General features: G+C 39.3%; 1 protein-coding gene across 1 annotated transcript in view; it reads left to right on the top strand.

The window, feature by feature from the left end:
• LOC308417377 (phospholipid-transporting ATPase ABCA3-like) overlaps window positions 1–27,596 on the top strand; it is a gene marked incomplete at both ends in the record, with an annotated part of 77,264 nt that overhangs the window by 38,966 nt on the left and 10,702 nt on the right. Inside the window, 8 exons of the mRNA XM_080912656.1 lie at window positions 1,463–1,561; window positions 1,833–1,986; window positions 3,026–3,317; window positions 9,228–9,474; window positions 9,606–9,810; window positions 11,695–11,911; window positions 14,974–15,147; window positions 26,812–26,990. Coding sequence (XP_080768782.1) covers window positions 1,463–1,561; window positions 1,833–1,986; window positions 3,026–3,317; window positions 9,228–9,474; window positions 9,606–9,810; window positions 11,695–11,911; window positions 14,974–15,147; window positions 26,812–26,990 — 1,567 coding nt within the window. The remainder of the gene's footprint in view (window positions 1–1,462; window positions 1,562–1,832; window positions 1,987–3,025; window positions 3,318–9,227; window positions 9,475–9,605; window positions 9,811–11,694; window positions 11,912–14,973; window positions 15,148–26,811; window positions 26,991–27,596) is intronic.

Genomic DNA, 27,596 nt, shown 5'->3' with positions numbered 1-27,596 from the left:
ACTTTTGTTAGTCATGGTTTTAAGGTCTTATGTTTAGAAATCAAAACACAAATGAAAACCTTGCCTAGACCAAGATTGTGAATAATTTCCTCTAGTTGTTTATTTTGTCAGTTTCATGATTAGATGGTAAGAGATATTGGATGTAATGTCATCCTCTGCATGCGACCTCCAGGGTTACAAACATCTCAACTGCAAAAGATAAAGTACATTTTAAAATAAGCAAGATACTCAAAATATTTACATATTTTCCCTATAGAAGACATAAAAACATCCAGCAAGTAAGTGGGTTAAATACTCAGTAACACTCAGTGCTAGGAAATACAAACCAAACCCACATTGAACTATCTCCTTAAGAGCCCTATTATCCCAAAGGACACCAAGAATGAATGGTGGGGTTGTCTCTGCTCTGTCTATAATCTCAAGGTGTGCATCAAGAACTGTGTAAAAAAGCAGACAGAAAGTATAGAGAAAGCACTGTTTTTCCAAAGAGAGAGTCTGAGTTCTCCTGACACTGAACACATGGGAAAATGGTTTCTGTTGTGACCCATTGGGAGCATGATATAGATGCTGCTGAGACCTGGAAATTTCTGCAAAAGACAACTTTTGAACATACTTTTCCACAAGATCTTCCTAGATAAAAATTCGGGTTTTTTTTTTTTAAACTTGATTTTTTTACATTGCATTTGACTCCTGTAGTGTAGTTTAATGTAGTTTACTTTCTTAGGTTTTCATAGTTATTTAACAACATTTTATCTATTCTAAGTTTTTCTCTGCACTTAAGCAGTTTCCTGTCTCTGAGTGCCTTTTCCTCTGTTGAATGTGTTTTCTTCATTTCTTTCCTTTTCTTTGTTAACAGGAGTCATGACATAGCTAAGCAAAATCAGCTAATTTTTATCAACTAGTTAAAGTTGTGAACATTGAGTATCTTTTAAAATTAGACTTTCATTCTTTGAAAATTTGATACAAGTATACAATGTATCTTTATCATATGCACCCCACCCTGACCCCTCCAACTCTCCCCAGCCCCTACCACACATTTTCCTCCCAATTTCATATCTGCACTTTTTAAATAACCCACTGAGTCCTCTTTGTCCTGCTTATATGTACACAAGTAAAGAGCCAACCACTGGGAAAGGGCAACCTCACAGTGGCCACGCCTCCAAAGAATAGCAACTCTTCTCTATCCATCAGCCCTCAACTGTCAATGTCTTCACAGAGTATCTCAATAATTGGGTTCTAAAATCAAACTTATATGTATCCAAGAATAAAGTACCAATGGGAAACAGCACACTATGGCAGTTTATTGTCTTGCATTCTCTGTGTGTCTCTCCTTTCTGAATAAACAGAAGCGTGAGATTCTAATAAGCATTGGCGAGCCGGTGAGGGGAGATCACTTCTGCATAAGAAGAAGTATGAAATTCATCTCCTTTAGTCCCAGGCTATCTTCTTCTCCTACTTGTAGGTTTGAAGCTCTCTTGACTGCTCTGGAGGAGAACCAAGAAAACCTTGGAGTTTCTAGCTTTGGTGTGTCTATCACTACCATGGAAGAAGTCTTCCTTAGGTAAGTAAAAGTACATAAAAAAAAAAAAGGAAGGGGATCCTTGGAGGGAAAGACTCTTTAAGCTCGCCAAACTGAGATTCTGCACTTGAGTAATTTAAGCATGTCGAGGTTCAGAGGTGGGTTGGTGCTCAGGAACTAAACTGCCACTGAACAATGAATAACCCAAGGGAACTTTGGAGTCTTTGGAGTCAGGGGTTGCAACTCACATTCTTCAAGCAAGGGAAAGTAGGATAAGCTTGAGATGACAAGTTTTGTTTATTTTTCAATATAGGGTCAGTAACATGGAAGACTCAAAACCAGATATGGAAGGTACCCGGTCACCCTCAGTAAGAAGCAAAGGGAACACGAGTAGGGATGCTGACAGCAGTGTGAGAGCAGGCTCTCCCACCCAGAGTGAAGATGAGACCATTGTGTTTAACACTGGGGTAAGAACCTTTGCTAAGAAACAGGTGCCTCTCAGTCAGTACATAATAGTGTTGTCTCATATTCATACACAAACCAAAAGAATATAGAGATCTCAGCCACTACAAAACCAGCCTGGTGTGGAAAAGTTGGGACCCCAGCTTGATTGATGTTTATATGTGGAAAGATGGATTCTAGAAAAACAGAGCCACTGTTTACTGCTGATACCATTATTCTGCAATTCTTTGGGGGGGGTTGTTTTGTTGGTTTTCAAATTAAAAATCCAGAAACTTATCTGCTCTTTCAAGTTGGCATAAGTGTACTAGAGAGCCTGCTTTTCAAATTACCAACCTGTAGTGTATTCTAAGTCTTTCAAGAGAAGTAACTGCCTGCGAGATTGTTTCCAAATCAGTGAGTCCCTCCTTATAGAAAGCCTACCTGGGCTGCCAAGCATTTCTTCCCTTGCTCTTGCAATTGTCCATTGCAGCTTTAAAGCATCCTAGACATAGTGGTTACCACGAGTCAGAAAAAAGTGTCCTGTTGCCACTTTTAGTATTATATACAACATTCAACTAAACCACTTTACATAGTATGCTATACCAGAAGTCAGGCAACTCAAAGGAAAGAGATAACAAAGGCAGAGGGCTCTACGGGCCACATGGTCTGCATCACTATCACTCAGGCAGCATTATTATCGAACAAGAAGCAGGCAAAAGTGACAGGAACAAATATGCTTAGCCACATTCGAGCAAAGGGTTGTTTCAAAAAGGCTTGTTGTCCCTTGCCTTACACTAGCCGATGGGCGATAACATTATTGGGTACTATATCATGGGTCTGGATCTCCTCCAAGAACTTACTTATTTTCTTAATAAAAGCAGTATGTGCTTAATGTGTGTGTGTGTGTGTGTGTGTGTGTGTGTGTGTGTGTGTGTGTGTGTTTTATTCCATGAAGCCTTTACACCACAAAATTTCAGAGATGTTGATGTCAATGCATTTCAGTGTGAATGCTGCTTTGAGGTCTGGAGGTTGCAGTGACACAGCATCTCTCTCCTCTTTGTTCAGTGTTTCCTCTACCTGCAGCAGTTCCAGGCCATGTTCATGAAGCGGCTGATGTACAATTGGAGAAACTGGAGGGTGCTTTTGGTGCAGATACTGGGGCTTGTCATTTCTACTTTCTTACTCCTCAATACTCATGAGCTTAGATATAAGAGACTGAGGCAGATGAATTTGGATGAATATGGTCAAACCATCGTGCCTTTTTCTATTTTGGGGAAATCTAATTTGACAACAAGTCTCTTAACACACCTTGAGAATATGCTAAAACCTGGCAACCACCAACTCAAGGAAGTACAAGGTAAGGCGAACTTAGAAACAAAAAGATGTCTCTTCAGTGATTTTCTTGGGTCACTCCCAAAGAAAGGTCTAACTATCACATGGTAGCTTGCTCCATTCTTTTTCTGACACCCACTACACCATATACTATATACTATACTCATTATATCATATACTATATTGATGAAGCAATAGCAATATTCTAATTAAAGCTACTGGCCTCAGAAGTTAACTGGTATTGGTTACACTTTGGCTGTGAGCATTTGCTATTCCTTTCCAGTTAAACACATGTAGTAATAGTAGTGGTAGTAGTAATAGTAATAGATACCCAAGTTTGGTATACTTTTACTCCTTGGGCACAGTGTAGCATATAAAATACAACATGAAACTGTAGCCTTTATTACTGAAATTCAGGTTGTTTGCTTGTTTGTTTGTTTTGTTGGTTGGTTGGTTGGTTGGTTGGTTGGTTGGTTTTAGTGATAATGTCGAAAATAAGAATCTTGAAGACTTTCGGGGCAAGTTACTAAGAATACATTTTCAAAGACAGCAATAAAGTTGACATTAGTTATACTGAGTACTTGACCTGTATATCATTTAAATTGAACAATTACCATATTTGGTAGATATTTTTACTACTTTTACAAATAAGCCTTACTGACATTTAAAGAAATCAAATGTTGTGCCCCAAATCAGACAGAAACTTCAGATGTGGATTTAACCTGATCTGCCTTGTGTCTACAAGCCACCCAGTGTAACACTACATTTCAGAACATAAACCGTGTTCTCTTTCTAACGTAATCATTTCTTCCCAGATGGGGCAATACTTTCCTTATTGCCGGATAGACACTGTTCCTTTGGGGCTTATCCTACACACTTAGCCTGTAGGATAAGGAAGTTTGTTTTGTTTTTTCTCTTTTCTTCAGGTTTTGGTGTGAAAGATGAAAATATGTTTAAGAGTGTTAACTGTTCCTTATAAACATAATCTCGGTGGAACTAGCTTACAAATATTAGATTGGCTGATTATAATAAATTCTCCCTATACTGTTTCTTCACAATGATAGATGAGCTTACCTGGTATGGTCTTCTAATTCCAGTTATTTGGGAGGCCGAGGAAGGAGGATCACAAATTCAAGGCCAGCCTGGGCTAGAGTAAGACTCAAATAAGGCCGATGATTTCGGTCAGTGGAATAGAACTTGTATGATATGCACGGGCCCTGCACCCAAACTCTCTCTCTCTCTCTCTCTCTCTCTCTCTCTCTCTCTCTCTCTCTCTCTCTCTCTCTCTCTCTCTCTCTCTCTCTCTCTCTCTCTGTCTCTCTCTGTCTCTCTCTCTCTCTCTCTCTCTCTTTCCCCCTCTCTCTCTCTCTCTCTTTCCCTCTCTCCCTCTCTCTCTCTCTCTCTCTCTCTTGATACATAGATAGATAGATAGATAGATAGATAGATAGATAGATAGATAGATAGATAGACAAATATTGATATTCTCTCTCTCGTGCACGCACACACAAACTCACACACAGGCAGAGGTGAGGGAAGAGGGAAAGAAGGAAAGAGAGAAAGTGACAGTCACAGAAAGTGACTAGATAAAAACCAGAATCTTGGCTCATGAGAAGGTTGTTTAAATTGAAGCATGTTTTGTCCATTAAAACACCAAATAAGTAACTGAATATATTATTTTTGTTATTAAAAGGGCAGACGTACAATAGAATAATACAACAGACCCACCATTGTTATCCATCTTTAGTAAATGTTACTTTCTGTTTGTTTACTGAACCGTAGGCATATACACAGAGATATATTTATCCTTTCTCATCCTAACTCTGTTTTAAGAAACTGGCATATAAAATTTTAATTATTTGTTCTAATCATCTTAGCCAAGACTGTGTTTTATTAATTTTTATATTGTCTCTCTATTTCAAACTGTGTAGCTTCATACAAATTTGATGTTTAGGGTAAAGAATTGGCTTTAAATCCTTTAGAACTTGCTCTTTCTTTGTTGTAGACAATAGAAAAAAGTTTTTCAGTGGGGGAAATAGATTTCCAGGTAATTTTGCAATTGTTCTTTTATCCCCCAGATGATATATGCCTTAGCAAACACTGTAAACTTTTTTCAATTTTTTAGAATTTTTATACTTACATACAGTAAAATATAAAAATATATACCAACTATTTTCTCTTCAGTTACTCCCATATTCCCCTAACATGACTCTCTCACAATATTTTTATTTATAACCCACTAAACCAATTAGTGTTGCCTATGTATGCATGGGTAGGACCATCCAGTGGAGCTAGGAAGCCTACCAGTGGCCACACACTCAAAAAGTAATTTTCTGTCCCCTAGAAACTAATAACTGCCAATAGTTCCTCAGTAAAGGATGAGGTGTGTGGAACATTTATTCCTTCTGACTCTCTTGAACTTGTGAAGGTCTTCTGCAAGCAATCACAGATGCTGTGTATTCATGGGTACCATAGTCACATCATGTCAAAAGATAGCATTTTCCCTTCCTCTGGCATTTACATTCTTTCTGTCTTCTCTTCTGAGATGCCCTCTGAGACATGGTTAGAGAGTTAATATAGGTATCCCACTTGGGCCTGAGAACCCAGTCTCTTAGTCTCAGCACAATATCCAGTTAGGCATCTTTCCATTGACTTGTGTCCGCTGCAAAATGAGGCTTCTCTGGTCAAGGTTCAGTGACATCAGGTCTATTGGTATAAACATAAGTATTCAGACATCAATTTGATAATTTGATCAATTCACAAGATAACAATAGAAGGTTTTATTCTGGGGCCTATGACGACCTCCCTCTCCATGGTCTTTGACCAGTAATTCAGTGTCATGCATGGAATTCCCTCCTGTGGAGCAGATCTCAGATGCAATCACAAGATGATTAGTTGGCTTACAATAATCATGCCTCAGTTGTACCAGTGGTTATATCTTCCCTGGTCCATTGAAAACATGCAGTCCGGTGCTGGGTCAGACCAATGATACTATTTTTCTCTCCATTGGTCTCTACAGCATCTTCCAACACTATGACAGACAGCCAGTGGGGAGGAGGTTTCCTGGTTCGTTGGTGACTAATTTTTCTTTGTCCTCTAGCCAAACGTGTAGTATCTTCAGTGACAGGGTCTTATTGTGATATTATTGTAGGCAATATTCTGGAAATAACCTGTGCTGTTTTTGGAGACCTCTGGGGCCTCTCTGAATGCTGAGACTTTCATCTCCTATCCATTCTGAGAGCGATGCAGAACTGTAAACTGTTTTTTGCTGCATCATAAATTGGGTGAACGTGAGCTCTGGAAAGGTATTCTAGCGCCACAGTAACACATAAAGCATTGCCTGCCTTCTCAGAATGAAACTGCCTCCCCTTCATTTATTTAGAAGCATGCCTCAGTTATGGGCTTCATCACCAAGTTGCAACTGTGCATTATCCATCTTCTTTCAACAGAAATTATGGGGAGATGGGACCCTTCTTTATATCTCTAGCCCCCAACCAAGTTCCTGTCATATAACAAACATACATAACTTCATATGAGAGGTGGAGAAAACATTGGAAAAGGACGAGACTACAGTCAAGTCAGCTGCAGTATTATGGTGGCAGTCTAGGCAAGGGAACAAGAATAACAGGGTTACGGAAAGAGGGTGTGTTCAAAAGATACATCTTGAGTGGACTGCATAGATTGTATTCTCTCATTATATGTGGAGGAAAGTCAGAATAGTGCCATTTGCTGTATGGTTTGTAGTTTTATTTTGTGGTTTATGTAGGTTTACAAAACATTAAGAGGCTTTGTCACTGATGGTAACTTCTATCAAAGCTACAATATGAAAATGGAAACAGTCAAATGAAATTGTTAACATATGGAACATTTCCACCACACTTTTCCCTCCTATTGCCTTTAGTGCCACACACATTTCCTATCTATTTCTGTCTTTATCCCAGAAAACTGCTAGTCTCTATCCTGTATCTGTAAGATTAATAATCTCAAGAGTGATATAAAAATGGAATCACACAGGGGGTAACATTTTGGAATGAACATTTTCACTTGGTGTGGTTTTCTGATAATTGTGTATATCCAGTGTCTCTTTAATTGCTAACTACTATTCTATCACATGGGCATGCCACAGTTTATATAACCATTCACTCATAGAAAGACATTTGAAGGTTCCCCAGTAAGCACAGCATAAGCAGAGCTGCTGTTTTTAAAGTGAATGTGTATCTTCATTTCATGTTCTTATATAATTACATGTGTAATTCTATGAGAAACTAGCTGCTTCTCCACGTGCTCTGCAGTTTTACATTTCCAACAACAATATGCAAGTGACCCTGTTCTTCTGTACCTTAAACTTTTTCTTCATAGATTTACCTGAGTTTGTGATTTTGGCTAGCCTACTGGTCTCATGTGTAACGTTTATTTTTCTATATTGAGCCAGCCTTATATCTTTGAGAAAGTCTCCACTTCTGAAGATGCATAATTCTTTATATGTTATGCTTATATTTCTTTGATGGTACAGTGATTCTAGCTTATAAAATGGATTAAGAGGTAGATTGGGGAATAGAAGATGGGTGGTTTAAAACTAAGGATAATAAAGTGCTGTTACAGGTGAGTCTACACACACCTGGTAGTTAATTTGCTGTCAGTTTGATTGGGTTAAGGAATGAGCCCATAACTGGTAAAGCACATTTCCAAGTGTGCCTGTCAGGTTATTTATGGAAGAGGTAAGTGCAGCAATCAGTAGACACAGTGAAATAATTTGCAAGCTGAAGCCCTGTGAGTGGGCATCATTCAACTCACTGCGGGACTGAGTAGAGCCAGGAGAACCTTATTCCACGGAGGCTGGATCTGTGTAAGGCTTAGTCTGTCTCTTCCTCACTACTTTACACGGTATGATGGTCTTGGGCTTCACCGAAATCCTAGAGAGTTTACAGGGATTTTCCACCACTTAGAAGGGAACAAAATGTTGGGCTCCCCTCAATGTTTTTATCCTTCTCAGGATCTTGACCAAACAACATTGGTGCTTTGTAGTTCTGAAATATTTTCGAAAAGAGCCCGGGGATTCCTGCAGAAGGTGGGAAGGACTGTAGGAACCAGAGGGGTTGAGGGCACCACAAGATTATGGCCCACAGAATCAACTAACCAAAGCTTATAGGGGCTCACAGAGACTGTACTGACAACTAGGGAGTCTGTGGAGGTCTGACCTAGGTCCTCTGCATACATGTTATGGTGATATACTTGGTATTTTGTGGGGCTCCTAACAGTGGAAGTGATGCTGTCTCTGACTCTTTTGCATGCTTTTGGAATCCTTTCCCTCCTTCTGGGTTACTTCGTCCAGACTTCAGATAAGAGTGTGTGCATAGTCTTAATGAATCTTGTTGTCCCACATTTGATTGATATCCCTAGGAGGCCTGCTTTTTTCTGAAGGGGAACAGAGGAGGTGTGGATCTTGGGTGGAAGAGACATGAAGAAGAGAGATTAGGAGGAAAGGGGGAGAGGAAAGTGCAGTCTGGATATAATATATGAGAGAAGAATAAAGGGGAAAAAAGAGCTCAAAAATAAAAAAGATTTTAGAGAATAAGAAAAGCATTTACTAAGTTTAAAAATAACCTTTCACTAGTTTTTCTAGTTTATCAGAGGGGAGTTCAGTGGACTCTGTGCTGTGAGTTAAATTTCTTACCAATCTGTTAAAGAAAGGTAGCTGAGTTGAAGGTGTACACAGGACTTTTTTCTCCGCAAAATTGTAGTTTGGCTTATGATGAACACAATGGAAAAACCCAGAGTTTAATGACGGCATAAGTCCCAAGGGTAACAACAAATGTTTGAAAGACTTATCTCAGCGAGATTGGAAGTGGTGAGACGCTTGATTATTAGTCCTTGGATGATGGACTTTGGCGTGATCTGTATGTTGGATTTGCTGACAAATATTGTGTCTTCACCCTAGGAGACCTGCTCACGTATTTGGAGGCTAATGAAGAATGCCTTCGTTCATGTATTACTGCACTTTCTGTCAAGGCAGTTGCGAACAGAGCAAAGCTTACTGTTCTGTTCAACAACGAAGCCTACCATTCACCATCTCTATCGCTGGCCATTCTAGACAACCTTCTCTTCATGTCACTTTCTGGTCCCGATGCTTCCATAACAGTCTTCAATAAGCCCCAGCCAGGACCCACAAGTAACGAATGGCAAGGGTATGTTTTTGTCATTGCTGTTTGTGAGTTTTGCCTTTGTACTTGCATTCTTCCTGCCCTATCCAGCTGTATCTCTGAGACAAACATGGCCACTGGTAGAAATCTGTATCGCCCCTTCGTTCCTTCTGTAGGAGTATGGATGGGAAGATTGTGGCCTTCAAAATCCAGCTGGGTGTGGCTCTTTTGGTCAGTGGTTTTTGCATCCTGACAGTGACTGAGAGAATCACAAAAGCAAAGCACATGCAGTTTCTGAGCGGGGTGCCCATTCTGGTGTACTGGCTTTCTGCTCTGGCGTTTGACTTCATTATCTTCTTCATTTCTTGCTGCTTCCTATTGGTGAGTTCAAACAGTGTTGTGAAAGTTTCTTTTTTTTTAATTTATTTTCTTTTTTCTTTTTTTTTTTTTTTTTTTTTTTTTTTTTTTTGGTGTGATTACATGTTCCAGTTACTCCTGGACAGTCTTATTTAATGCCAGCATCAGCATGAACAGCTCTTAATTCAAAGCTTTTCAAAGGGGCAATAGTACATTGTCAATACATTAACAATATAATCAATTAAAATAGAAATAAATTAAATTTATTTTCTTAATTATTCACTTTACACCCCACTCAGTGCCTGCTTCCCAGTCACCACAGTTCTTCCCCTCCCCCCTCCTTCTCCTCTGGTCAGGTCCCCCCACACCGGCACTTCAAGTCTCTTTGAGGCTAGGCACCTCCTCTCCCACTGAGGCCAGACAAGGCAGCCCAGCTAGAACATAACCCACATACAGGCAACAGCCTTTGGGATAGACCCGGTCCAGTTGTTCAGAACCCACATAGAGGTCAAGCTGCACATCAGCTGTATATGAGCAGGAAGGCCTAGTTCCAGCCAGTATATGGTCTTTGGCTGATGATTCAGACTATGAGAGTCCCAAAGGTCCAGGTTAGTTGACTCAGTTGGTCTTCCTGTGGCATTGCATCTCCTTACTCCGCAACCCTTTCTCCTGTTCTTCCATAAGATTTTCAGAGCTCCATCCACTGTTGGGCTATGGGTGTCTGTATCTGTCTAAGTCAGCTGCTGAGTGGAGCCTGTAAGAGTTTCTTTTCCTTTGATTCCACAAGGAAAATATCCCTTCTATCTAATGTTTTCACAAACCTAGCTATGCCTTGATCATTATCTCATAAAGTACATCTCAGCAGTGGGAGATTAGAGGCATGAGGTTAGGGGTTCACAGCCATCCTCAGCTGGGGTGCATGAGACCCTCTCTAAAAGATATATCATCATTTCTACTTTCACTATATGCTGATCACAATACATAAAGCGTGGAGGACACTTTAACAACTACCATCAGATGTGTGGGGGAAAAGAATATGGCATCCAAAAGCAACTGCGGTGACTAGCCTTAAACACCTCAACCTTAGCCTTAGCCTTAGAAAGAAGTTATTCCTCACATTTGCTATTACTGCAGATGAAGGCTAAGGATTTTTATCTAAAATACAGCAACCACCCAGAGCTGTGTGATTCTACTTTTATGATATTTACAAAACAGCCAAACTCAGAGTGGAATAGTGTTTTCCAGGACCTTAGAGGAGATTCAGTCAAACAAGATTCTAATTTAGGTCCCTCTAAATTCATGCTTCCTTATCTAGTTTTCCTCGTGAATTATAAGTAACTAAGCAGGAGGTTCTGGGACGAATGGGAGAAACAGGCTAGGCCCATAGCAATGGATATCAATGAGAGACAACTGAAGAAACGGGAGGAAAAACCATTTCAAGAAACCATCTGCTTTCTAGGAAAGCTGAGAACTGTTGTCAGTATGAGATTCTACTTGTTCTGTGTGTGAATCTTTAGAAAAACTCTTCTAAGAAGAAAAAAAGAAATAAGAAAAGACTGTGGTTATGATACTGCATGTGGCCTCTAGTTAAGAGGAGGTGCACCTGACTCGAACTTATGCTAAGTTGTAGATTCTATTTTACAGAGACAGAATGCATTAATTAATGGAGGCTTCTAAAGAAAATGAAAGTCTTGGTATTTCCTTTCTTATTTTTTAGTGTGTGTTTTTTTTTTTTTTTTTTTGGCTTAGGGTGTGTAAGTGTGTGTGTGTGTGTGTGTGTGTGTGTGTATGTGAGAGAGAGAGAGAGAGAGAGAGAGAGAGAGAGAGAGAGAGAGAGAGAGAGAGAGAGAGAGAAACAGAGACAGACAGACCCTAGCTTCACCTTTTCCTCTGTACTCTCTGTTTCAGGTTATGTTCAAATACTGCAAAATTGACATCTATGTCACCGACTACCACATTCTGGAGACGATGCTGATCCTCACACTGTTTGGATGGTCTGCCATCCCCCTCACATACCTGATGAGCTTCCTGTTTTCTAAAAGCACCTCTGCCTACATCAAACTCCTGGTGTTCTATTATCTCTCTGGCACTTTCGGTCTCTTGGTGGACACCATAATAGAAGCCCGTAAGTAGGAGAACTTCACAAACTGCCCCCTTCCTTACAGAAGGCAAGAAACAAATCAGCAGCAGCAATGGGCCAAAATGATGAACAGCAGTAAACAGTTAGGTTGTAGTGTTTTGCAAACATCTGTGTCAGAAATATTTCAATAACCTTTGGCTTATACTATAATCTAGTCAGCTTGCTCTACTCTGAAACTTGGAATAAGAAAGTTGAGTTCCAACCTGAGCTTTGGGTCCTTGGCAGGACCTCTCTCCCACTTACTATAATTTAGACTCAATGGTTCTCTAGTAATTTCAGAGTTCTGGATATTACATTGAGATCTTTGATCCTTGGGGACTGCTTTTGGTACAGGATGATAGATACAGACATGTTTTTATTTCGTTGCATGCAGACATCCATTTTCCCTAGCACCATTTGTTGAAAATGCTGTGTTGCTATTTCTTCATTGCATACTCAAGCATTTTTCTCAAACCTCACACAGCTGATAATGATATGGACCTTTTACACCCACTTTCAGAAACCTTAGAGGGTTTGACCTAGACAGACATAAAATAAACATTTCCCTTAAGAATTTGTAAGTACTCACATACATTTTGTTCTAAAAGTATCATACCCATGTGAGGAAGAGACCCAAAACATTAATAGTTTGTTTCAAATAATTTATCTCAGCTGGCTGTTATCCCAACTGAATAGAAAAACATGTACAAATACAAATTCCCTGCCTTCCAGATAATCTCATAGTTAAATTCAACATCAAATAAATTTTTAATTTTTTTTTATTTTGTGTGTGTGTACCTGCTTGTCCATGTGTATGCTGTGTGTCCCTGAAGACCAGAGAATGGCATCAAAACCCCTGGAATATACAGTGGTTATAAGTCACTGTGTGGGTGTGAGAACTGAACTCTTAACTACTAAGCCATCTCTCCATCCCCCAAATAAGATATTGTAATATCAGAACCAAACCCAAATATACCCCAAATTTAAATATATAGAATATACACTAAAATGTACACTGTAACAGAGTCTCAGTAGTATAAAATATATATTTGGAAAGTGTTTACAAATAAAACTTTTAAATGAAAATAATTAAACTCACAGTGTGGTTAGTTAGGAGGAATCCATTCTAGGGCTGGCTATAGTGTATATCATAGTGATTATTCCTCATAATATATATATATATATATCAAAGAGATTATTTTAAGTAATGTCACTACAAGTGAAAATACTTTTTGTGATGACCACATTTATTCCTATTTAACCATTCCACAATACGTAATCCATCATAACATTATATATTATTTCCTAAATATGCAATTATTGCATGTCAATTAAAGATAAATGTAAAACGTCTTCTGTAGATTAAAGTTTTAAGATATCATTCATGGTTAATGTGAGAAGTAGCCGCTTAAAGACTAACACAAGAGAAATATACCTAAGATAGCCCATGGCATTGGAACAACAAAAACATGGAATTTTACAATCATTGGTGGATAGAGTTTCTAACATGTGGCCCAATAAAGTTTAGAAAGAAGACAAAGAATTTGTGTTTGAAATGTTTAGAATTTCCAGACTTGGTCAGAGACAGAAATCTTTAGTTCTAGAAACCTCCCTTACCTGGTTCCGGCAGGTAAGTCTGCAGGACCTTGAGGCTAAAGCAATACTGTAGCTGTGGCTGTAATCCCAGAGCAGCCACAGCCATGCTACAGCATTGTCCAGGAGTGAACCGGAAAGCCATGTGTCCAGATGTCCAGTGTCACCGATAGGCTATCTCTTTATGTAACTTGCAAAACAATCTGTCCACTATTGAAGGAGGGAGGGGGGAAGAATGATGTGGGAAACAGGAAATAGAAGAGTAATATGAAACTCATGAACACTGAACACCAGTAATAAAGCAAAATGTCAAAACACGATCATGAGAAAAACAGCAAGGTGGTCATAATGGACCCCCAAGTCCAGCTTCGACCTTCACACTCGTTACAGAAAATGCAGTTTAAGGAACTATATATACAAAGAACAGTAGTCACAAAAGATGTGTACCCAGTAAACTAAAACTTGAAGTGTTGTATTGATATGGTCAATTTTACTTTTCATGTTAAAATTAATCAGAGACATTGGGTAACAATGTGGTAATAGATTCATTTTAGCATAAAGTTCTAAGAATTCTAAAATTTTATTTACTTGACGATCTAATCAAGAAGCATACACTATGCAGCCAACTGCCTATCTGGAAAAACTGTGTGATTCTAACCATTAATGTTGCAAAGACTAAAATTTAACAGCTGTACAACTTCAATAGGAATAACATTCAAATAAAGAAGAAAAGAAGAATTATAAACAAAAAAAGAGCAAAACCTGAATAGCAGAGACAGTACACACACACACACACACACACACACACACACAACTGTTGAAAGAACTTGAGAAATTAATATAATGACAAGTAGTTTATGAAACAACAAACAGGTGTATACATAGTTGCTGTACCATTAAAAATATTCTAAGAGGAAGAAGAAATGAACGAATGAATGAAAAAATGGAGGAAAGGAATGGAAAGGGAAGTCAAGACAAGAAATAAAAGGAAAGGAAAGGAAAGGAAAGGAAAGGAAAGGAAAGGAAAGGAAAGGAAAGGAAAGGAAAGGAAGGGAAAGGAAAGGAAAGGAAAGGAAAGGAAAGGAAAGGAAAAAAGAGAAAATGTCCCCATACACATGACAACCTTGGGCCAACAAACATGAAAACTTGTACAAGTTGCAATGTACTGAATAAGATTTCAGAATAGGTAGAAAAATTGAAATGCACTCTGTCAAATGCAGAGTTTAAAAAATCTTTTCACATGAAAAATAAAAGCCACAGTTCTACTTCACCAAAAAGACTTTTCAGGATTCTGTAATCATCAGCACAAACTCCAGCTTCTGGCTATGCCAAAACCTATTAGCAAGTAACAAGCTGTTGTTCAGACATAACCATCAGGGTTTCAATTCCCTGGCCTTGGTTTGATTATTACTATGGGGCTTGTGATCTAAAGATTTCATTTCCCTCTTATCGCCCTGTTCTTATCTCCCTTTTAGAGATATCAACCATCGTGTCTAACTCCACCCAAACCTTCCTGCTCAATACGCTGCTGCTCTTTCCCATGTACAACCTCGGGAAGTGCATCAGTGAATATACTGTTATTTACCGGAAGGAAATACTATGCACCCAGCAAAAGAATGTTCTCAAACACCTAAACTGTAGCAAAGAATGTAAGTATAGTGGGGATCTCTAAGTGTCTAGGAAATCAGATGCACAAAGTGGGGGTGGTATAATGAACCCACTTCTCTTCCAAGGGAATGTTTTTTTTTTTTTTGGTTATTTTTTAAACTACTTTACTTTGCAAAACAAAGATAAATGTAAAGATTTTAAACATTTTTTGCTTAAAATTATACATTTTTGTCAGTACTGTTTTTTCAGACATTAAAATAAATTTTACATAAAACCATGTGAATATGTTTTTTAGTCAGTACTTGATTTTTTTCAAGGGCTTGACAGTATGCATTGAAAACCTACTAGTTGCAATAAGCGTAAAGTACATGCAAAACAAAATGCAACAAAAGAATAGTCAAAGTCTTTTTGTTTTGTGAATATATGTATATTTTTTGTTTTCTTTATTTCTTGGACTTCATACAGTCTGTGAGTTGTTTCTGGGGGAGTGCAAGCCTCTGGGGTTAGAATCCCACTATCAGTGACTGCATGTTATGTCTGTTCTTTTGTGACTGGGTTATCTCACTCAGGATGATCTTCTCTAGATGCAGCCATTTTCTTAAGAATTTGGTTAAGTCATTGTTTCTGGTGGCTGAGTAGTATTCCATTGTGTATATGTACCACAATTTTTGTATCCATTCGTCTTCTGAAGGACATCTGGGGTCCTTCCAGCTTCTGGCTATTATAAATAGAGCCGCTATGAACATTGTGGTGCATATATCTTTGTTGTGTATTAAAGTGTCTCTGGGGTATATGCCCAGAAGTGGAATAGCTGGGTCTTCAGGTAGTACTATATCCAATTTTCTGAGGTATCGCCAGACAGATTTCCAGAGTGGTTGTATTAGCTTGCAACCCCACCAACAGTGGAGAAGTGTTCCTATTTCTCCGCAGCCTCGCCAGCATCTGCTGTCATCTGAGTTTTGGATCTTGGCCAATCTGACTGGTGTGAGGTGGAATCTCAGGGTTGTTTTGATTTGCATTTCCCTGATGGCTAAGGATGTGGAGCACTTCCTCAGATGTTTCTCGGCCATTCGGTGTTCCTCAACTGAAAATGATTTGTTTAGCTCTGTACCCCATTTTTTAATAGGGTTATTTGATTCTCTGGTGTCTAGCTTTTTGAGTTCCTTGTACACCTTGGATATTAGGCCTCTATCTGATGTGGTGTTGGTAAAGATCTTTTCCCATTCTGTTGGTTGCCGTTTTGTTTTCTTGACGATGTCTTTAGCCTTACAGAAACTTTGCAATCTCATTAAGTCCCATTTGTTAATCTTTGACCTTAGAGCTTGAGCCATTGGTGTTTTGTTCAGAAAATTTTCTCCTGTGCCTATGTGTTCTAAGGTTTTCCCTACTTTCTCATCTAATAGTTCCAGTGTATCTGGTTTAATGTGGAGATCTTTAATCCACTTACACTTGAGCTTTGTACAAGGAGATAAGAACGGGTCTATTTTCATTCTTTTGCATGTTGAGTGCCAGTTGGACCAGCACCATTTGTTGAATAGGCTGTCCTTTTTCCATTGAATGTTTACTGCTCCTTTGTCAAAAATCAGGTGACCATATACATGAGGGCTCATTTCTGGATCTTCTATTCTATTCCATTGATCCACTTGCCTATTTCTGTACCAGTACCATGCAGTTTTCAGCACAATTGCCTTGTAATATAGCTTGAGGTCAGGTATAGTGATTCCCGCAGATGTTTTTTTGTTGTTGAGGATGGATTTCGCTATTCTAGGTCTTTTGTTATTCCATATGAAATTGCACATTGATCTTTCCAATTCCATGAAGAACTGGATTGGAATTTTGATGGGGATTGCATTGAATCTGTAGATTGCTTTTGGTAGGATGGCCATTTTTAAGATGTTGATCTTTCCAAACCATGAGCATGGGAGATCTTTCCATTTTCTGAGATCCTCCTCAATTTCTTTCTTTAGAGGTTTGAAGTTCTTGTCATACAGGTCCTTTACTTCCTTAGTTAGAGTCACACCAAGGTATTTCATAGTTTTTGTAACTATTGTGAAGGGTACCTTTTCCCTAATTTCTTTCTCCACATGTTTGTCCTTTGAGTATAGGAAGGCTAATGATTTGTTTGAGTTAATTTTGTATCTGGCCACTTTGCTGAACTTGTTTATCAGCTGTAGGAGTTCTCTGGTGGAATTTTTGGGGTCACTCAAGTACACTATCATGTCATCGGCAAAGAGTGATGTTTTTATCTCTTCCTTTCCGATTTGTATCCCCTTGATCTCCTTTTGCTGTCTAATTGCTCCAGCCAGGACTTCCAGTACTATGTTGAATAGGTAGGGAGAGAGTGGGCAGCCTTGTCGAGTCCCTGATTTTAGTGGGATTGCTTCAAGTTTCTCGCCATTAAGTGTGATGTTGGCTGTTGGTTTGCTGTATATTGCTTTTATTATGTTTAAATATGGGCCTTGGATTCCTGTTCTTTCCAGGACTTTTAACATGAAGGGGTGTTGGATTTTGTCGAATGCTTTCTCAGCATCTAGTGAGATGACCATGTGATTTTGGTCTTTAAGTTTGTTTATATGGTGGATTACATTGATGGATTTCCTTATGTTAAACCATCCCTGCATCCCAGGAATGAAGCCTACTTGGTCATGATGAATGATGGTTTTGATGTGTTCTTGGATTCGGTTTGCAAGGATTTTGTTGAGTATTTTTGCATCAATGTTCATAAGTGAGATTGGTCTGAAGTTCTCTTTTCTTGTAGGGTCTTTGTGTGGCTTAGGTACGAGGGTTATTGTAGCCTCAAAAAATGAGTTGGGTAATATTCCATCTGATTCTATCTTTTGGAATAGCTTGGCGAATATTGGTGTTATATCCCCAATAAATGTCTGATAAAATTCTGCACTGAACCCGTCTGGACCTGGGCTTTTTTTGGTTGGGAGGCTTTTGATGACTTCTTCTATTTCTTTAGGTGTTATAGGGTTATTTAGATGGTTTACTTGGTCCTGGTTCAACTTTGGGACCTTGTATCTGTCTAGGAATTCGTCCATTTCCTCCAGATTTTCTAATTTTGTGGAGTATAAGTTTTTGTAGTAGGATCTGATGATTTCTTGAATTTCCTTAGTTTCAGTTGTTATGTCACCACTTTCCTTTCTGATTTTGTTAATTTGGATACTCTCTCTTTGCCCTTTAGTTAGTCTGGCTAGGGGTTTATCAATCTTGTTGATTTTCTCAAAGAACCAACTCTTTGTTTTGTTGATTTTTTCAATGGTTTTTTTTTGTTTCTATTTGGTCTATTTCTGCCCTAATTTTGATTATTTCTTGCCGTCTACTCTTTTTGGGTATATCTGCTTCCTTTTGTTCTACTGCTTTTAGCTGTGCTGTCAGGTTGCTGATGTGAGCTCTCTCCATTTTCTTCTTGGAAGCACTTAGGGCAATGAGTTTTCCTCTCAATACTGCTTTCATTGCATCCCATAGGTTTGGGTATGTTGTGTTTTCGTTTTCGTTGAATTCTAGAAAATCCTTAATTTCTTTCTTTATTTCTTCTTTGACCCTGCTATTCTTTAACAGAGTGTTGTTTAGTTTCCATGTGTATGTGGGCATTTTGTTGTCTTTGTTGTTGTTAAAGACCAGCCGTAGACCATGGTGATCTGAGAGGATGCATGGGAGTATTTCAATCTTCTTATATCGATGAAGGCTCGTTCTGTGTCCAATTATGTGGTCAATTTTTGAGAAGGTGCCATGGGGTGGGGAGAAGAAGGTGTATTCTTTTACTTTAGGATAGTATGTTCTGTATATATCTATTAATTCTAGTTGGTTCAAAGTCTCTGCTAGTTTTGCAGTGTCCTTGTTCAGTTTCTGTTTCCCTGATCTGTCCATTGGTGAGAGTGGGGTGTTAAAGTCTCCCACTATTATTGTGTGGGGTGAAATGTATTTTTTGAGCTTTAGTAGAGTTTCTTTTATGAATGTGGGTGATTTTTTATTTGGAGCATATATGTTAAGGATTGAGAGTTCCTCCTGACAGATTTCCCCGGTAATGAGTAAAAAGTGTCCTTCTTTATCTTTTTTGATAACTTTTGGTTGGAAATTTACTTTATTCGATATTAGAATAGCCACTCCAGCTTGCTTCTTGGAGCTGTTTGCTTGGAAGTTTTTTTCCCACCCTTTTACTCTGAGATAGTGTCTGTCTCTGTCTCTGAGATGAGTTTCCTGTATGCAGCAAAAGGCTGGATTTTGTTTATGTATCCAGTCTGATAGTCTATGTCTCTTTATTGGGGAGTTGAGACCATTTATGTTAATAGATATCAAGGAATAATTGTTTCTGTTTCCTGCCATTTTTGCTTTTTTGGGTTGAGTTGTGTCTGTGTTTTTTTCTTCTTTTAGTTTTCTTGTTTAGGAGTTTTCTTGTTTTTACTAGGCTGTATTTTCCCTCCTTGTATTGGGTTTTCCACCTATAATTCGTTGTAGTGCTGGGTTTGTGGTCAGATATTGTGTGAATTTTGATTTGTCTTGAAATATCTTTGTCTCTCCATCGATGGTGATTGATAGTTTTGCTGGGTATAGCAGCTTGGGCTGGCACTTGTGCTGTCTTAAGGAGTGCATGATGTCTGTCCAGGCTCTTCTAGCTTTCATAGTCTCTGTTGAGAAATCGGGTGTGAGTCTGATTGGTCTGCCTTTATATGTTACCTGACCTTTTTCCCTTACTGCTTTTAGTATTCTTTCTTTACTTTGGGCACTTGATGTTTTTACTATTATGTGTCGGGAGGTATTTCTTTTCTGGTCCAACCTATTTGGAGTTCTGAAGGCTTCTTTTATGCTCGTGGTCATCTCATTCTTAAGGGTAGGGAAGTTTTCTTCTATGATTTTGTTGAAGATATTTACTGTGCCTCTTAGTTGATACTCTTCTCCCTCTTCTATTCCTATTATCCTTAGGTTCGGTCTTCTCATTGTGTCTTGTATTTCCTGGACATTTTGGGTTAGGAGCTTTTTGTTTTTTGCATCTTCTCTGGCTGTTTTGTCTATGTTTGCAATGTTGTCTTCTGCCCCCGAGATTCTCTCCTCGATCTCTTGTAATCTGTTGGAAATGCTTGCTTCTGTGACTCCTGATTTCTTTTTTTGGTGTTCTGACTCTAGGGTTATCTCTTTTAGCGCTTTCTTTATTGTGTCAATTTCTGTTTTAATTTCCCTCTTCCATTCCTTTATTTCTTTGGTTCTGTTTTCGTCTCGTTCTTTGAGTTCTTTGAGTGTTTTTCTTGTTTCTTCTTTAAAAGCTTCTGAATCTTTTTGCTTTTCCTCCCTTTCTTGTTTAAGTAACTCTATCAGCGTCTTGAGGCATGATTTCAGGTCTGTGTCTTCTTTCTCTGGAGTGTTTGGAATTCCGATGTTTGCTACTATCGGAGAGCTGGGTTCTGGTGTTGCTAGATTGTCTTGGTTTCCTTGGGATATACTCTTTCTCTTTCCTCTTGCCATTTTGTTGTCAGTGATATGTTCTTGCCTTTCCCTTGTATCTGGTCTGTGTCCCTGGTACACTTTCCGTGTGCACTCCTCAGAGATCTCTCTACTCCCCAGCAGCCCAGGTTCCAGGTGGCAGCTGGGCCAGGCTCCGCTCTGCGTCCTGAAGTCGCCTCCGGGTGGGAACAGACGTTCCTAAGAGCTGTTCCTGGTCACAGATGCTCAGCCTCTTCGAGCCACCTTTCCGGCTGGCTGTTGGGCCAGGCTCTGCTCTGCGTCCTGAAGTCGTCTCCGGGTGGGAACAGAAGTTCCTACGATCTGTTCCCGGTCACTGGATCGGGGAGGACAGGGCAGGTCAGGGCAAGGGGTGCCCTTTCCGTGTGCACTCCGCAGAGATCCCTCTGCTCCCCCGCAGCCTAGGTCTCCCACTCACCAGTTGCTCAGCCTGTACGAGCCGCCTTTCCTGCTGGCAGTTGGGCCAGGCTCCGCTCTGCGTCCTGAAGTCGTCTCCGGGTGGGAACAGAAGTTCCTAAGATCTGTTCCAGGTCACAGTTGCTCAGCCTGTACGAGCCGCCTTTCCGGCTGGCGGTTGGGCCAGGCTCCGCTCTGCGTCCTGAAGTCGTCTCCGGGTGGGAACAGAAGTTCCTAAGATCTGTTCCAGGTCACAGTTGCTCAGCCTGTACGAGCCGCCTTTCCGGCTGGCAGTTGGGCCAGGCTCTGCTCTGCATCCTGAAGTCGTCTCCGGGTGGGAACAGAAGTTCCTAAGATCTGTTCCTGGTCATAGTTGCTCAGCCTGTACGATCTGCCTTTCCGGCTGGTGGTTGAGCCAGGCTCCGCTCTCGGGAATGGTCTTAATACACAAAGCATTTCACAAAGCAAGCCTGGAACTGCTTGGAACACTGATGGAGGGGTCTAAGTTGGGGGTCTCGCATTCAAGGTCCTCCTGAGAAAGTTAGCAAGACTGCCACAAAATGAAAATCTCAAGCTTTACCACTCTGTTTCCACTTAGATTTTAAATATTGGTTGTTCTTATTGAGACCACACTTTGCTATCTTCGATGAAAACAATTCATGTTACAAAAGAATATTAATTCATGGTATTCCTTGCTCGGTTTTGCCATGCATTTTTCATAGAACCTAAGATACAGTTAAACAAAAAGAACAGAAAACTGTTATTTGTACCTTGTAAGTTTGAGAATAATGAAATGTTCATCTTGTTAGAAAACCATTTTTCCATGTGATGTTTACATTGAGCTCATTTTATACATGTGCTAGCCTGAGGTCTGAACATTTGTGCTGGCATTGGAAAGTCCAGCTAGTTAGGCAGAAGCTCTGCGTGCAGCCAAGCTCCACATGATGAGTTAACCAACTACATTCAGTTTGGTGTCGATCCACGTCAGTAAAGCAGGAAAGATCACTCAGTTTTTCTGCCCAGATCCAGCACTGATGCTCCAGTGCGGTTACATCCTTTAAAGAGCGGGCCTCCAGATAGTTTGGGCAAGTTGTGTCATTTTCTGCATTTGCCACTTACGCCACTGCCTTTTATAAAGAATTAGTGTGTCCTTGAAATAGCACTAAAAGGTTTTATAATTTATAATTGCAAAACAAATCTGTGACTGACTTAATGTCTTCAGATAAAGGCTTTAAAATGTTGATATTTCAATATTTCACTCATTCCCAAGAAAAAAACACTCTCGGTCTTTTGTAGAAGAGAGAATTTTTGCATACATTTTTACTCTTTAAATAAAGATACTTATACTATCATAATAACAATTATGTATTTCCTTGGTTTTTTGTAATTTTACATAAAACAGCTATTTTCTATTTTTACTCAGATAAATATTTGTGCATAAAATTTAAAAATAGTAAATGAGAAAAATAAAACTATTATACAATAAAAAGAAAGAAAGAAAAGAAGGTTGTGCCTGTAACTCGGTGGCAGCACAGGCTTCCGGTATGCATGTGGCCCTCGTCTTGGTGCACACCATAGGAACATGAGGGCAAAGTTTAAAGTCATGTGGCTATGTAGAAAAAAAGATGAACTAATAATCAGCTGTCTGTGGATTTTATATTTTCACAACAAACCCAAGTTATGTACTTTTTACTTTTCATTTTAAAAACTGAAACATATTTTCCTGTGTCATTTACCTGCCTCTGTATGTGTATATTGATATAATAATTCATACTTACATGTTATGTACAAGTGGAGGCCAAGGTTGCCATTGGCTGTCTTCCTAGGTCACTTTCACAGATTGTATAATGAGGCAAGGTTTTACTCTGAGCTAGTCTCCATAGCCAGCTTGTCCCGGAGATCCTCTCCCGCTACCTCACCAGTGCTGAGATTAGAAGCAGGCCACCATGTCTGCTGGACATTTACCTATATGGTAGGGATCTAAACTCTGGACCTCACATTTGTAAGGCAACTGTACTATCCATTGAGCCATCCCCCTAGCCCTTGTCACACAGTTTTTATGAACCAGAGCTCTATGCCGTAGAGGACACAACCTCCAGGGGAAGGTTGTGTATTGTAAGTACATTATACTTGCTTTTGTTACACCATCGCCCCATATAATTGCACACCCTTACCTGCCCACAACGTATCTCAAGGAACAGGCAAAACCCAACCCCCCAGTTTCTAATAAAGTACTTGGTACAAGGGAGGGACTCAAGTATACTTTTTAATAAGTGAACTAAAGTGGGCAGGAGCAGTTTGGGTGAGAGAAACCAATACAGTGTAGAAGAAACGGTCAGAATCAAAAGCAAGAGAAAAGGAAAAAGAAAAAGAAAAGAAACCTGAAGCTTTGTGGTACAGGGACCCATGGGATGACTCGTTGATGTTGGGAACTGTTATGGTAGAATGTGTGGCTCACTAATCCTGAAAGTGTGTGGGGAGAGTGAGACAGAAGATTGGAAAGAGTGCCAAAAGCTGGCTCCTCAGAGGGCAGCCTAGAACTCCAGCTGGGTCAACTGTACAGAAAATAAATACTAGGGGCTGGTACGGTTGGGTCTTTTTATGCAGCAACGTATGAGGACCCATTTCTTCATATCCCCAACCAATACATGTTAGTTTTCTTTCCATTGAGTGTGGCCATCTTAGCGGGAGTCCCATTTTGATTTTGATTTGCCTTTTCCTGATGTTTAGTGACATTAGCTTTTTCCTAATTGCCTATTGCCCACGTGGGTTTCTTTTCTTTTGTAAAAAGGTCTTTGCCCATAGTCAGGCCACTTGTTTTGATGTATTCTGGACACTAGACACTCCTTTCATATATGATTTGTGAACGTTTTCTTCATCTCTGCAATCTGCTTCTCCTCATTCTTCGATGTCTAGTAGTTTTAGTGCAATTACACAGGACAGTGGTGTGGCAAAAGCAAGCATGATACAATTACCATATAGACAAGCCTGGCTTGTTTACCATTTCAGTAATTGCTCCTAAGGTTTAGATGTCACAGCAAAGTAACCGCATTGCAGCTCATAAAACCTTTCTCTGAGGGATTTTATGGGAATGCCTATACTACTTGGGGTTGCTGTTTTGTAACAAGTTTTAGACTCTTGATTCTTTTGAAAATAAAGACCGCCTCCTTTGATCTTGTGCTTTGGTTATTTAAAATGTCGAGGGAGGAGTTGATATCATTGTTTTGTTGGGCCATTTCATTCATTGTAAAATTTTAACTTTATTGGGGTAAGTCTGCTCAGAGTACCTTGGGGTAAGTTTAGCATCTGTAAGGTTTATGGCTGTATCCTCACTTCCACTCATGCTTTCCTTCACTGTTGCCTCCTGTGTTCTGTTCTGTGCGCGAGCATGCATTTTACCGCGGGGGAGGGGCACATGTGTGGAAGTCACAAAACAACTTATAAAACCTGCAATTATCAGTTCTTCTACAAAGTAGACCCTAGGGTCAACCCAGGTCATCAGGTTTGGTGGCAAATGATTCTATTCAATCAGTCTGCTCGTTGGTACTTCTTTTTTTCTCGATCAATCTGGGGAACGTTTACCAATTTCATCAGTCTTTTCAGAAAACGAGTTTTCAATTTTATTGATCCATTTCAGCATTTGGTTTCTAACTTATAATAAGTAGTACAGCTATTCCCATAAAACCCTTCACAGACCTGTGTGTTTTACTACATTCTGTGTTGGGAGAGTAACTGTCTTAAGGTCATAAGAGTTACTGAACTATTTATTGTCAATGTGTTTATTCTCTTTCACGACTATATTATCTCAGTTTAGCTTAGGGGAAACAATATTTCTCCTGCTTAGATTTCCTGGACCTGCAGGATTCATGGTTTGATGTATTATTAGTTTGGGAAAATCAGATTCTTGGTGTCCTAGTTACAGTTGCAATTGCTGTGATTAAACAACAGGAAGCAAAAGCGAGCTGGGGAGGGAAGCGTTTACTAGCTTTACATTTCCACATAGTCCATCACTGAAGGATGTCTGGGCACAAACCTGGAGGCAGAAGCTGATGCAGAGGCCATGGTTATTATGATGTTGTTTCTATTTCACTTCCAATTTGACAACTGTAGAAATGGTAACATGGGAGGGGGGAAACAGTTTATGGATGACAATAGAGAATGTACAGTTTCAAACTGTTCATATTTAAAATTAGTATGTTGTTACTTTAAGGATATATAGTTGACCTACTTATATGTAGATAAAAATGTATACAATTTATGGATAATCCTGTGGGTGCAGAAGTGAGATAGCATGTATGTATGGATTTCACTTGGGAAGATTAGATTCATAGATGTCACTGTGATGCTATGACTAAAATGTATATTATGTTTCATATCATTTTTGCAATGAATCAAGTGTTTGAAAACCATAATTCTAAAGTATGATAAATGAAAAGGCTACTAAATAATACTAAATTTGATGGTCTATTAAGAAGATCACAGTTTCTTAATAAGTCATTAATTTTTATAATAAATTAGCCGTTGAAGTTGAAATAAATGGAAATACAAGATTAAATTGTATTCATACATGCCTTACAAGCATTTTATTTTAGAATATGATTCTTTAGAAGGAGAGTTCAGAACCCACGATGGCTCAGTAGGTAAAGGTACTTGCCACACATGCCTGCTGACCTGAATTTAGTTCCTGGGATCCACACAAATATGAAACTGAGTTGTCTTATGACCTCCATACTCATGCTATGTTATATGTGCACACGTACACACACACACACATATGCATGCATGCACACACTAAAAAGTGCAAGGAGGAGTTCAAGGACCCAAAATGGAGCAATTTGAACAATAAAAGTAAAGCTGGAATATATGTGAAGGTATAGAAAAAGATTATTAGCCTATTTTTATGTAAACAGAAGAACTCTGATATTTTTCTTTATTTTTATTGATTATATTTTCATGTATTTATCTAAATCTGATAGTTCAATGCTCAGTATGGAAGAAGGAAGGGGTTTCTAGCAGAGAGATAAGAACACGACACCAAAATAGGTACTCAAGCCAACAGCAGTAGAACTAATCCACACTGACAATGCGCACCTCACTTTTTAATATGATGAATGGGTCCTCCCCTCCATGGGCTTCCTCTTCAAAGACTGTAGCACCACTGTAATCATAAACATGAATGTAATCACAGCCAAGGAAATGCTGAGGTGTTTCCGGCATTGGAACACAGAGCATACAAGGGACGTTGTATTAAAAGCCAAGAAATATGAATGAATCGGGTACTTCAACGAAGTATTCATATCTGTGCACTCACGATAACATGCATGACACTAGAAACTAGCATAGGTGGTGAGCAATAAGGGTGAGAGGGCGCAGGGCACAGGGAACTCTGTGCCCTCTCTGCAATTGCTTTGTTATGGATACATTTCAGTCATTAGGCTGTGAGACAGTTCAGTCATTAAGATGTCTGCTATCTAAGCATGAGGACACGAGGTCAATTCCCAAAACACATTTTTAAAAGCCAGAGCTGGTGGCACATGCTTAGAATCTCAGTGTTGGCAAGGTGGAGGAATATGAGTTCCTGGGGCTTGCTGACTGAGCTTATTGTTAGACAATCAGTACACGCATTAATATCCTCATGATGTTACTATCCAATATGTTGATGAGGGTCAGTCTTTCAAACCGCATTTCCATAGGACAATCACTTCTCAACCTTTGAAGACTCTATGTCTTAGTTTAGCCGAATATTTCATTTTATCCTGTTTCTTATTTGGAGTTTTATCAGTCCTTCCCATCAGTGTTCTGCAATAAAATTAAGCGTGGTACCCCACATTTCTTCCTTCCATGCTCAGATACTAAGAAGAACATTTATTCTTTGAAGAAGCATATGATTGGAAAGTATTTAATTGCTATGAGCGTTGCCGGCTTTGTTTTCCTTCTCTTCGTTTTCTGTTGGGAAAATATCTCATGGAAATTAAGAATGCTCATCCATCAACACATTTACTTTGGTGCCTGCAAGAAATACAAGCCGGTAAATACTTAAGTATGGGAGAAGCCAAAACAAAACAAAGTAAACAATAAAAAAACAACAACAAAACCCTGGTAGCATGAAAATTAGACATGGAGAGTAAGCATTGGTTTATACCTCAGTTATTAGAGAATAAATATCAGTGTCTGCAGGAATGCCCTTTGTAAAGTCCTACTGAAGCATTACCTAAAATAAATCCTGCTTGTTCAAATGGTCACTGTGAAGGGCTAAAGTTTACGTCTTTATGAATTTTACCTTTTACTGACAACTTTACCTTGTATTCAGTTTTTGATCTTTATTTTTATAATTTCCTTTGTTCTATTCACGTTTGGTTTTTACTTCTCACTTGTTAACTTCCGGATTGCTCTTTAGCAAGCTCAAAGCCATGGCTCTTAAACCTGTCACTGATTCTAACGTGAGCATTGAACAATACGTACTCCAAACTACATGTGGTACTACAGGTCTATAGTCCCGGCTGTGTGGAAGACTGAAACAAGAGGATCACAAGTTCAAGGAACTCCTTAGCTATAGAGGGAGTTCAAGGCCAGCCTAGGTAACGTAGACACTGTCTCAAAACAGAAAGCAATGGTAATATAAGACTAGAGGCTG

The sequence above is a fragment of the Micromys minutus genome, assembly GCF_963924665.1.
Source record: "Micromys minutus genome assembly, chromosome: 2".
In the NCBI taxonomy this organism is placed as follows: Eukaryota; Metazoa; Chordata; class Mammalia; order Rodentia; family Muridae; genus Micromys; species Micromys minutus.
The sequence above is the reverse complement of the archived record's forward strand: the minus strand, read 5'-3'. Positions and strand labels throughout refer to the sequence as shown.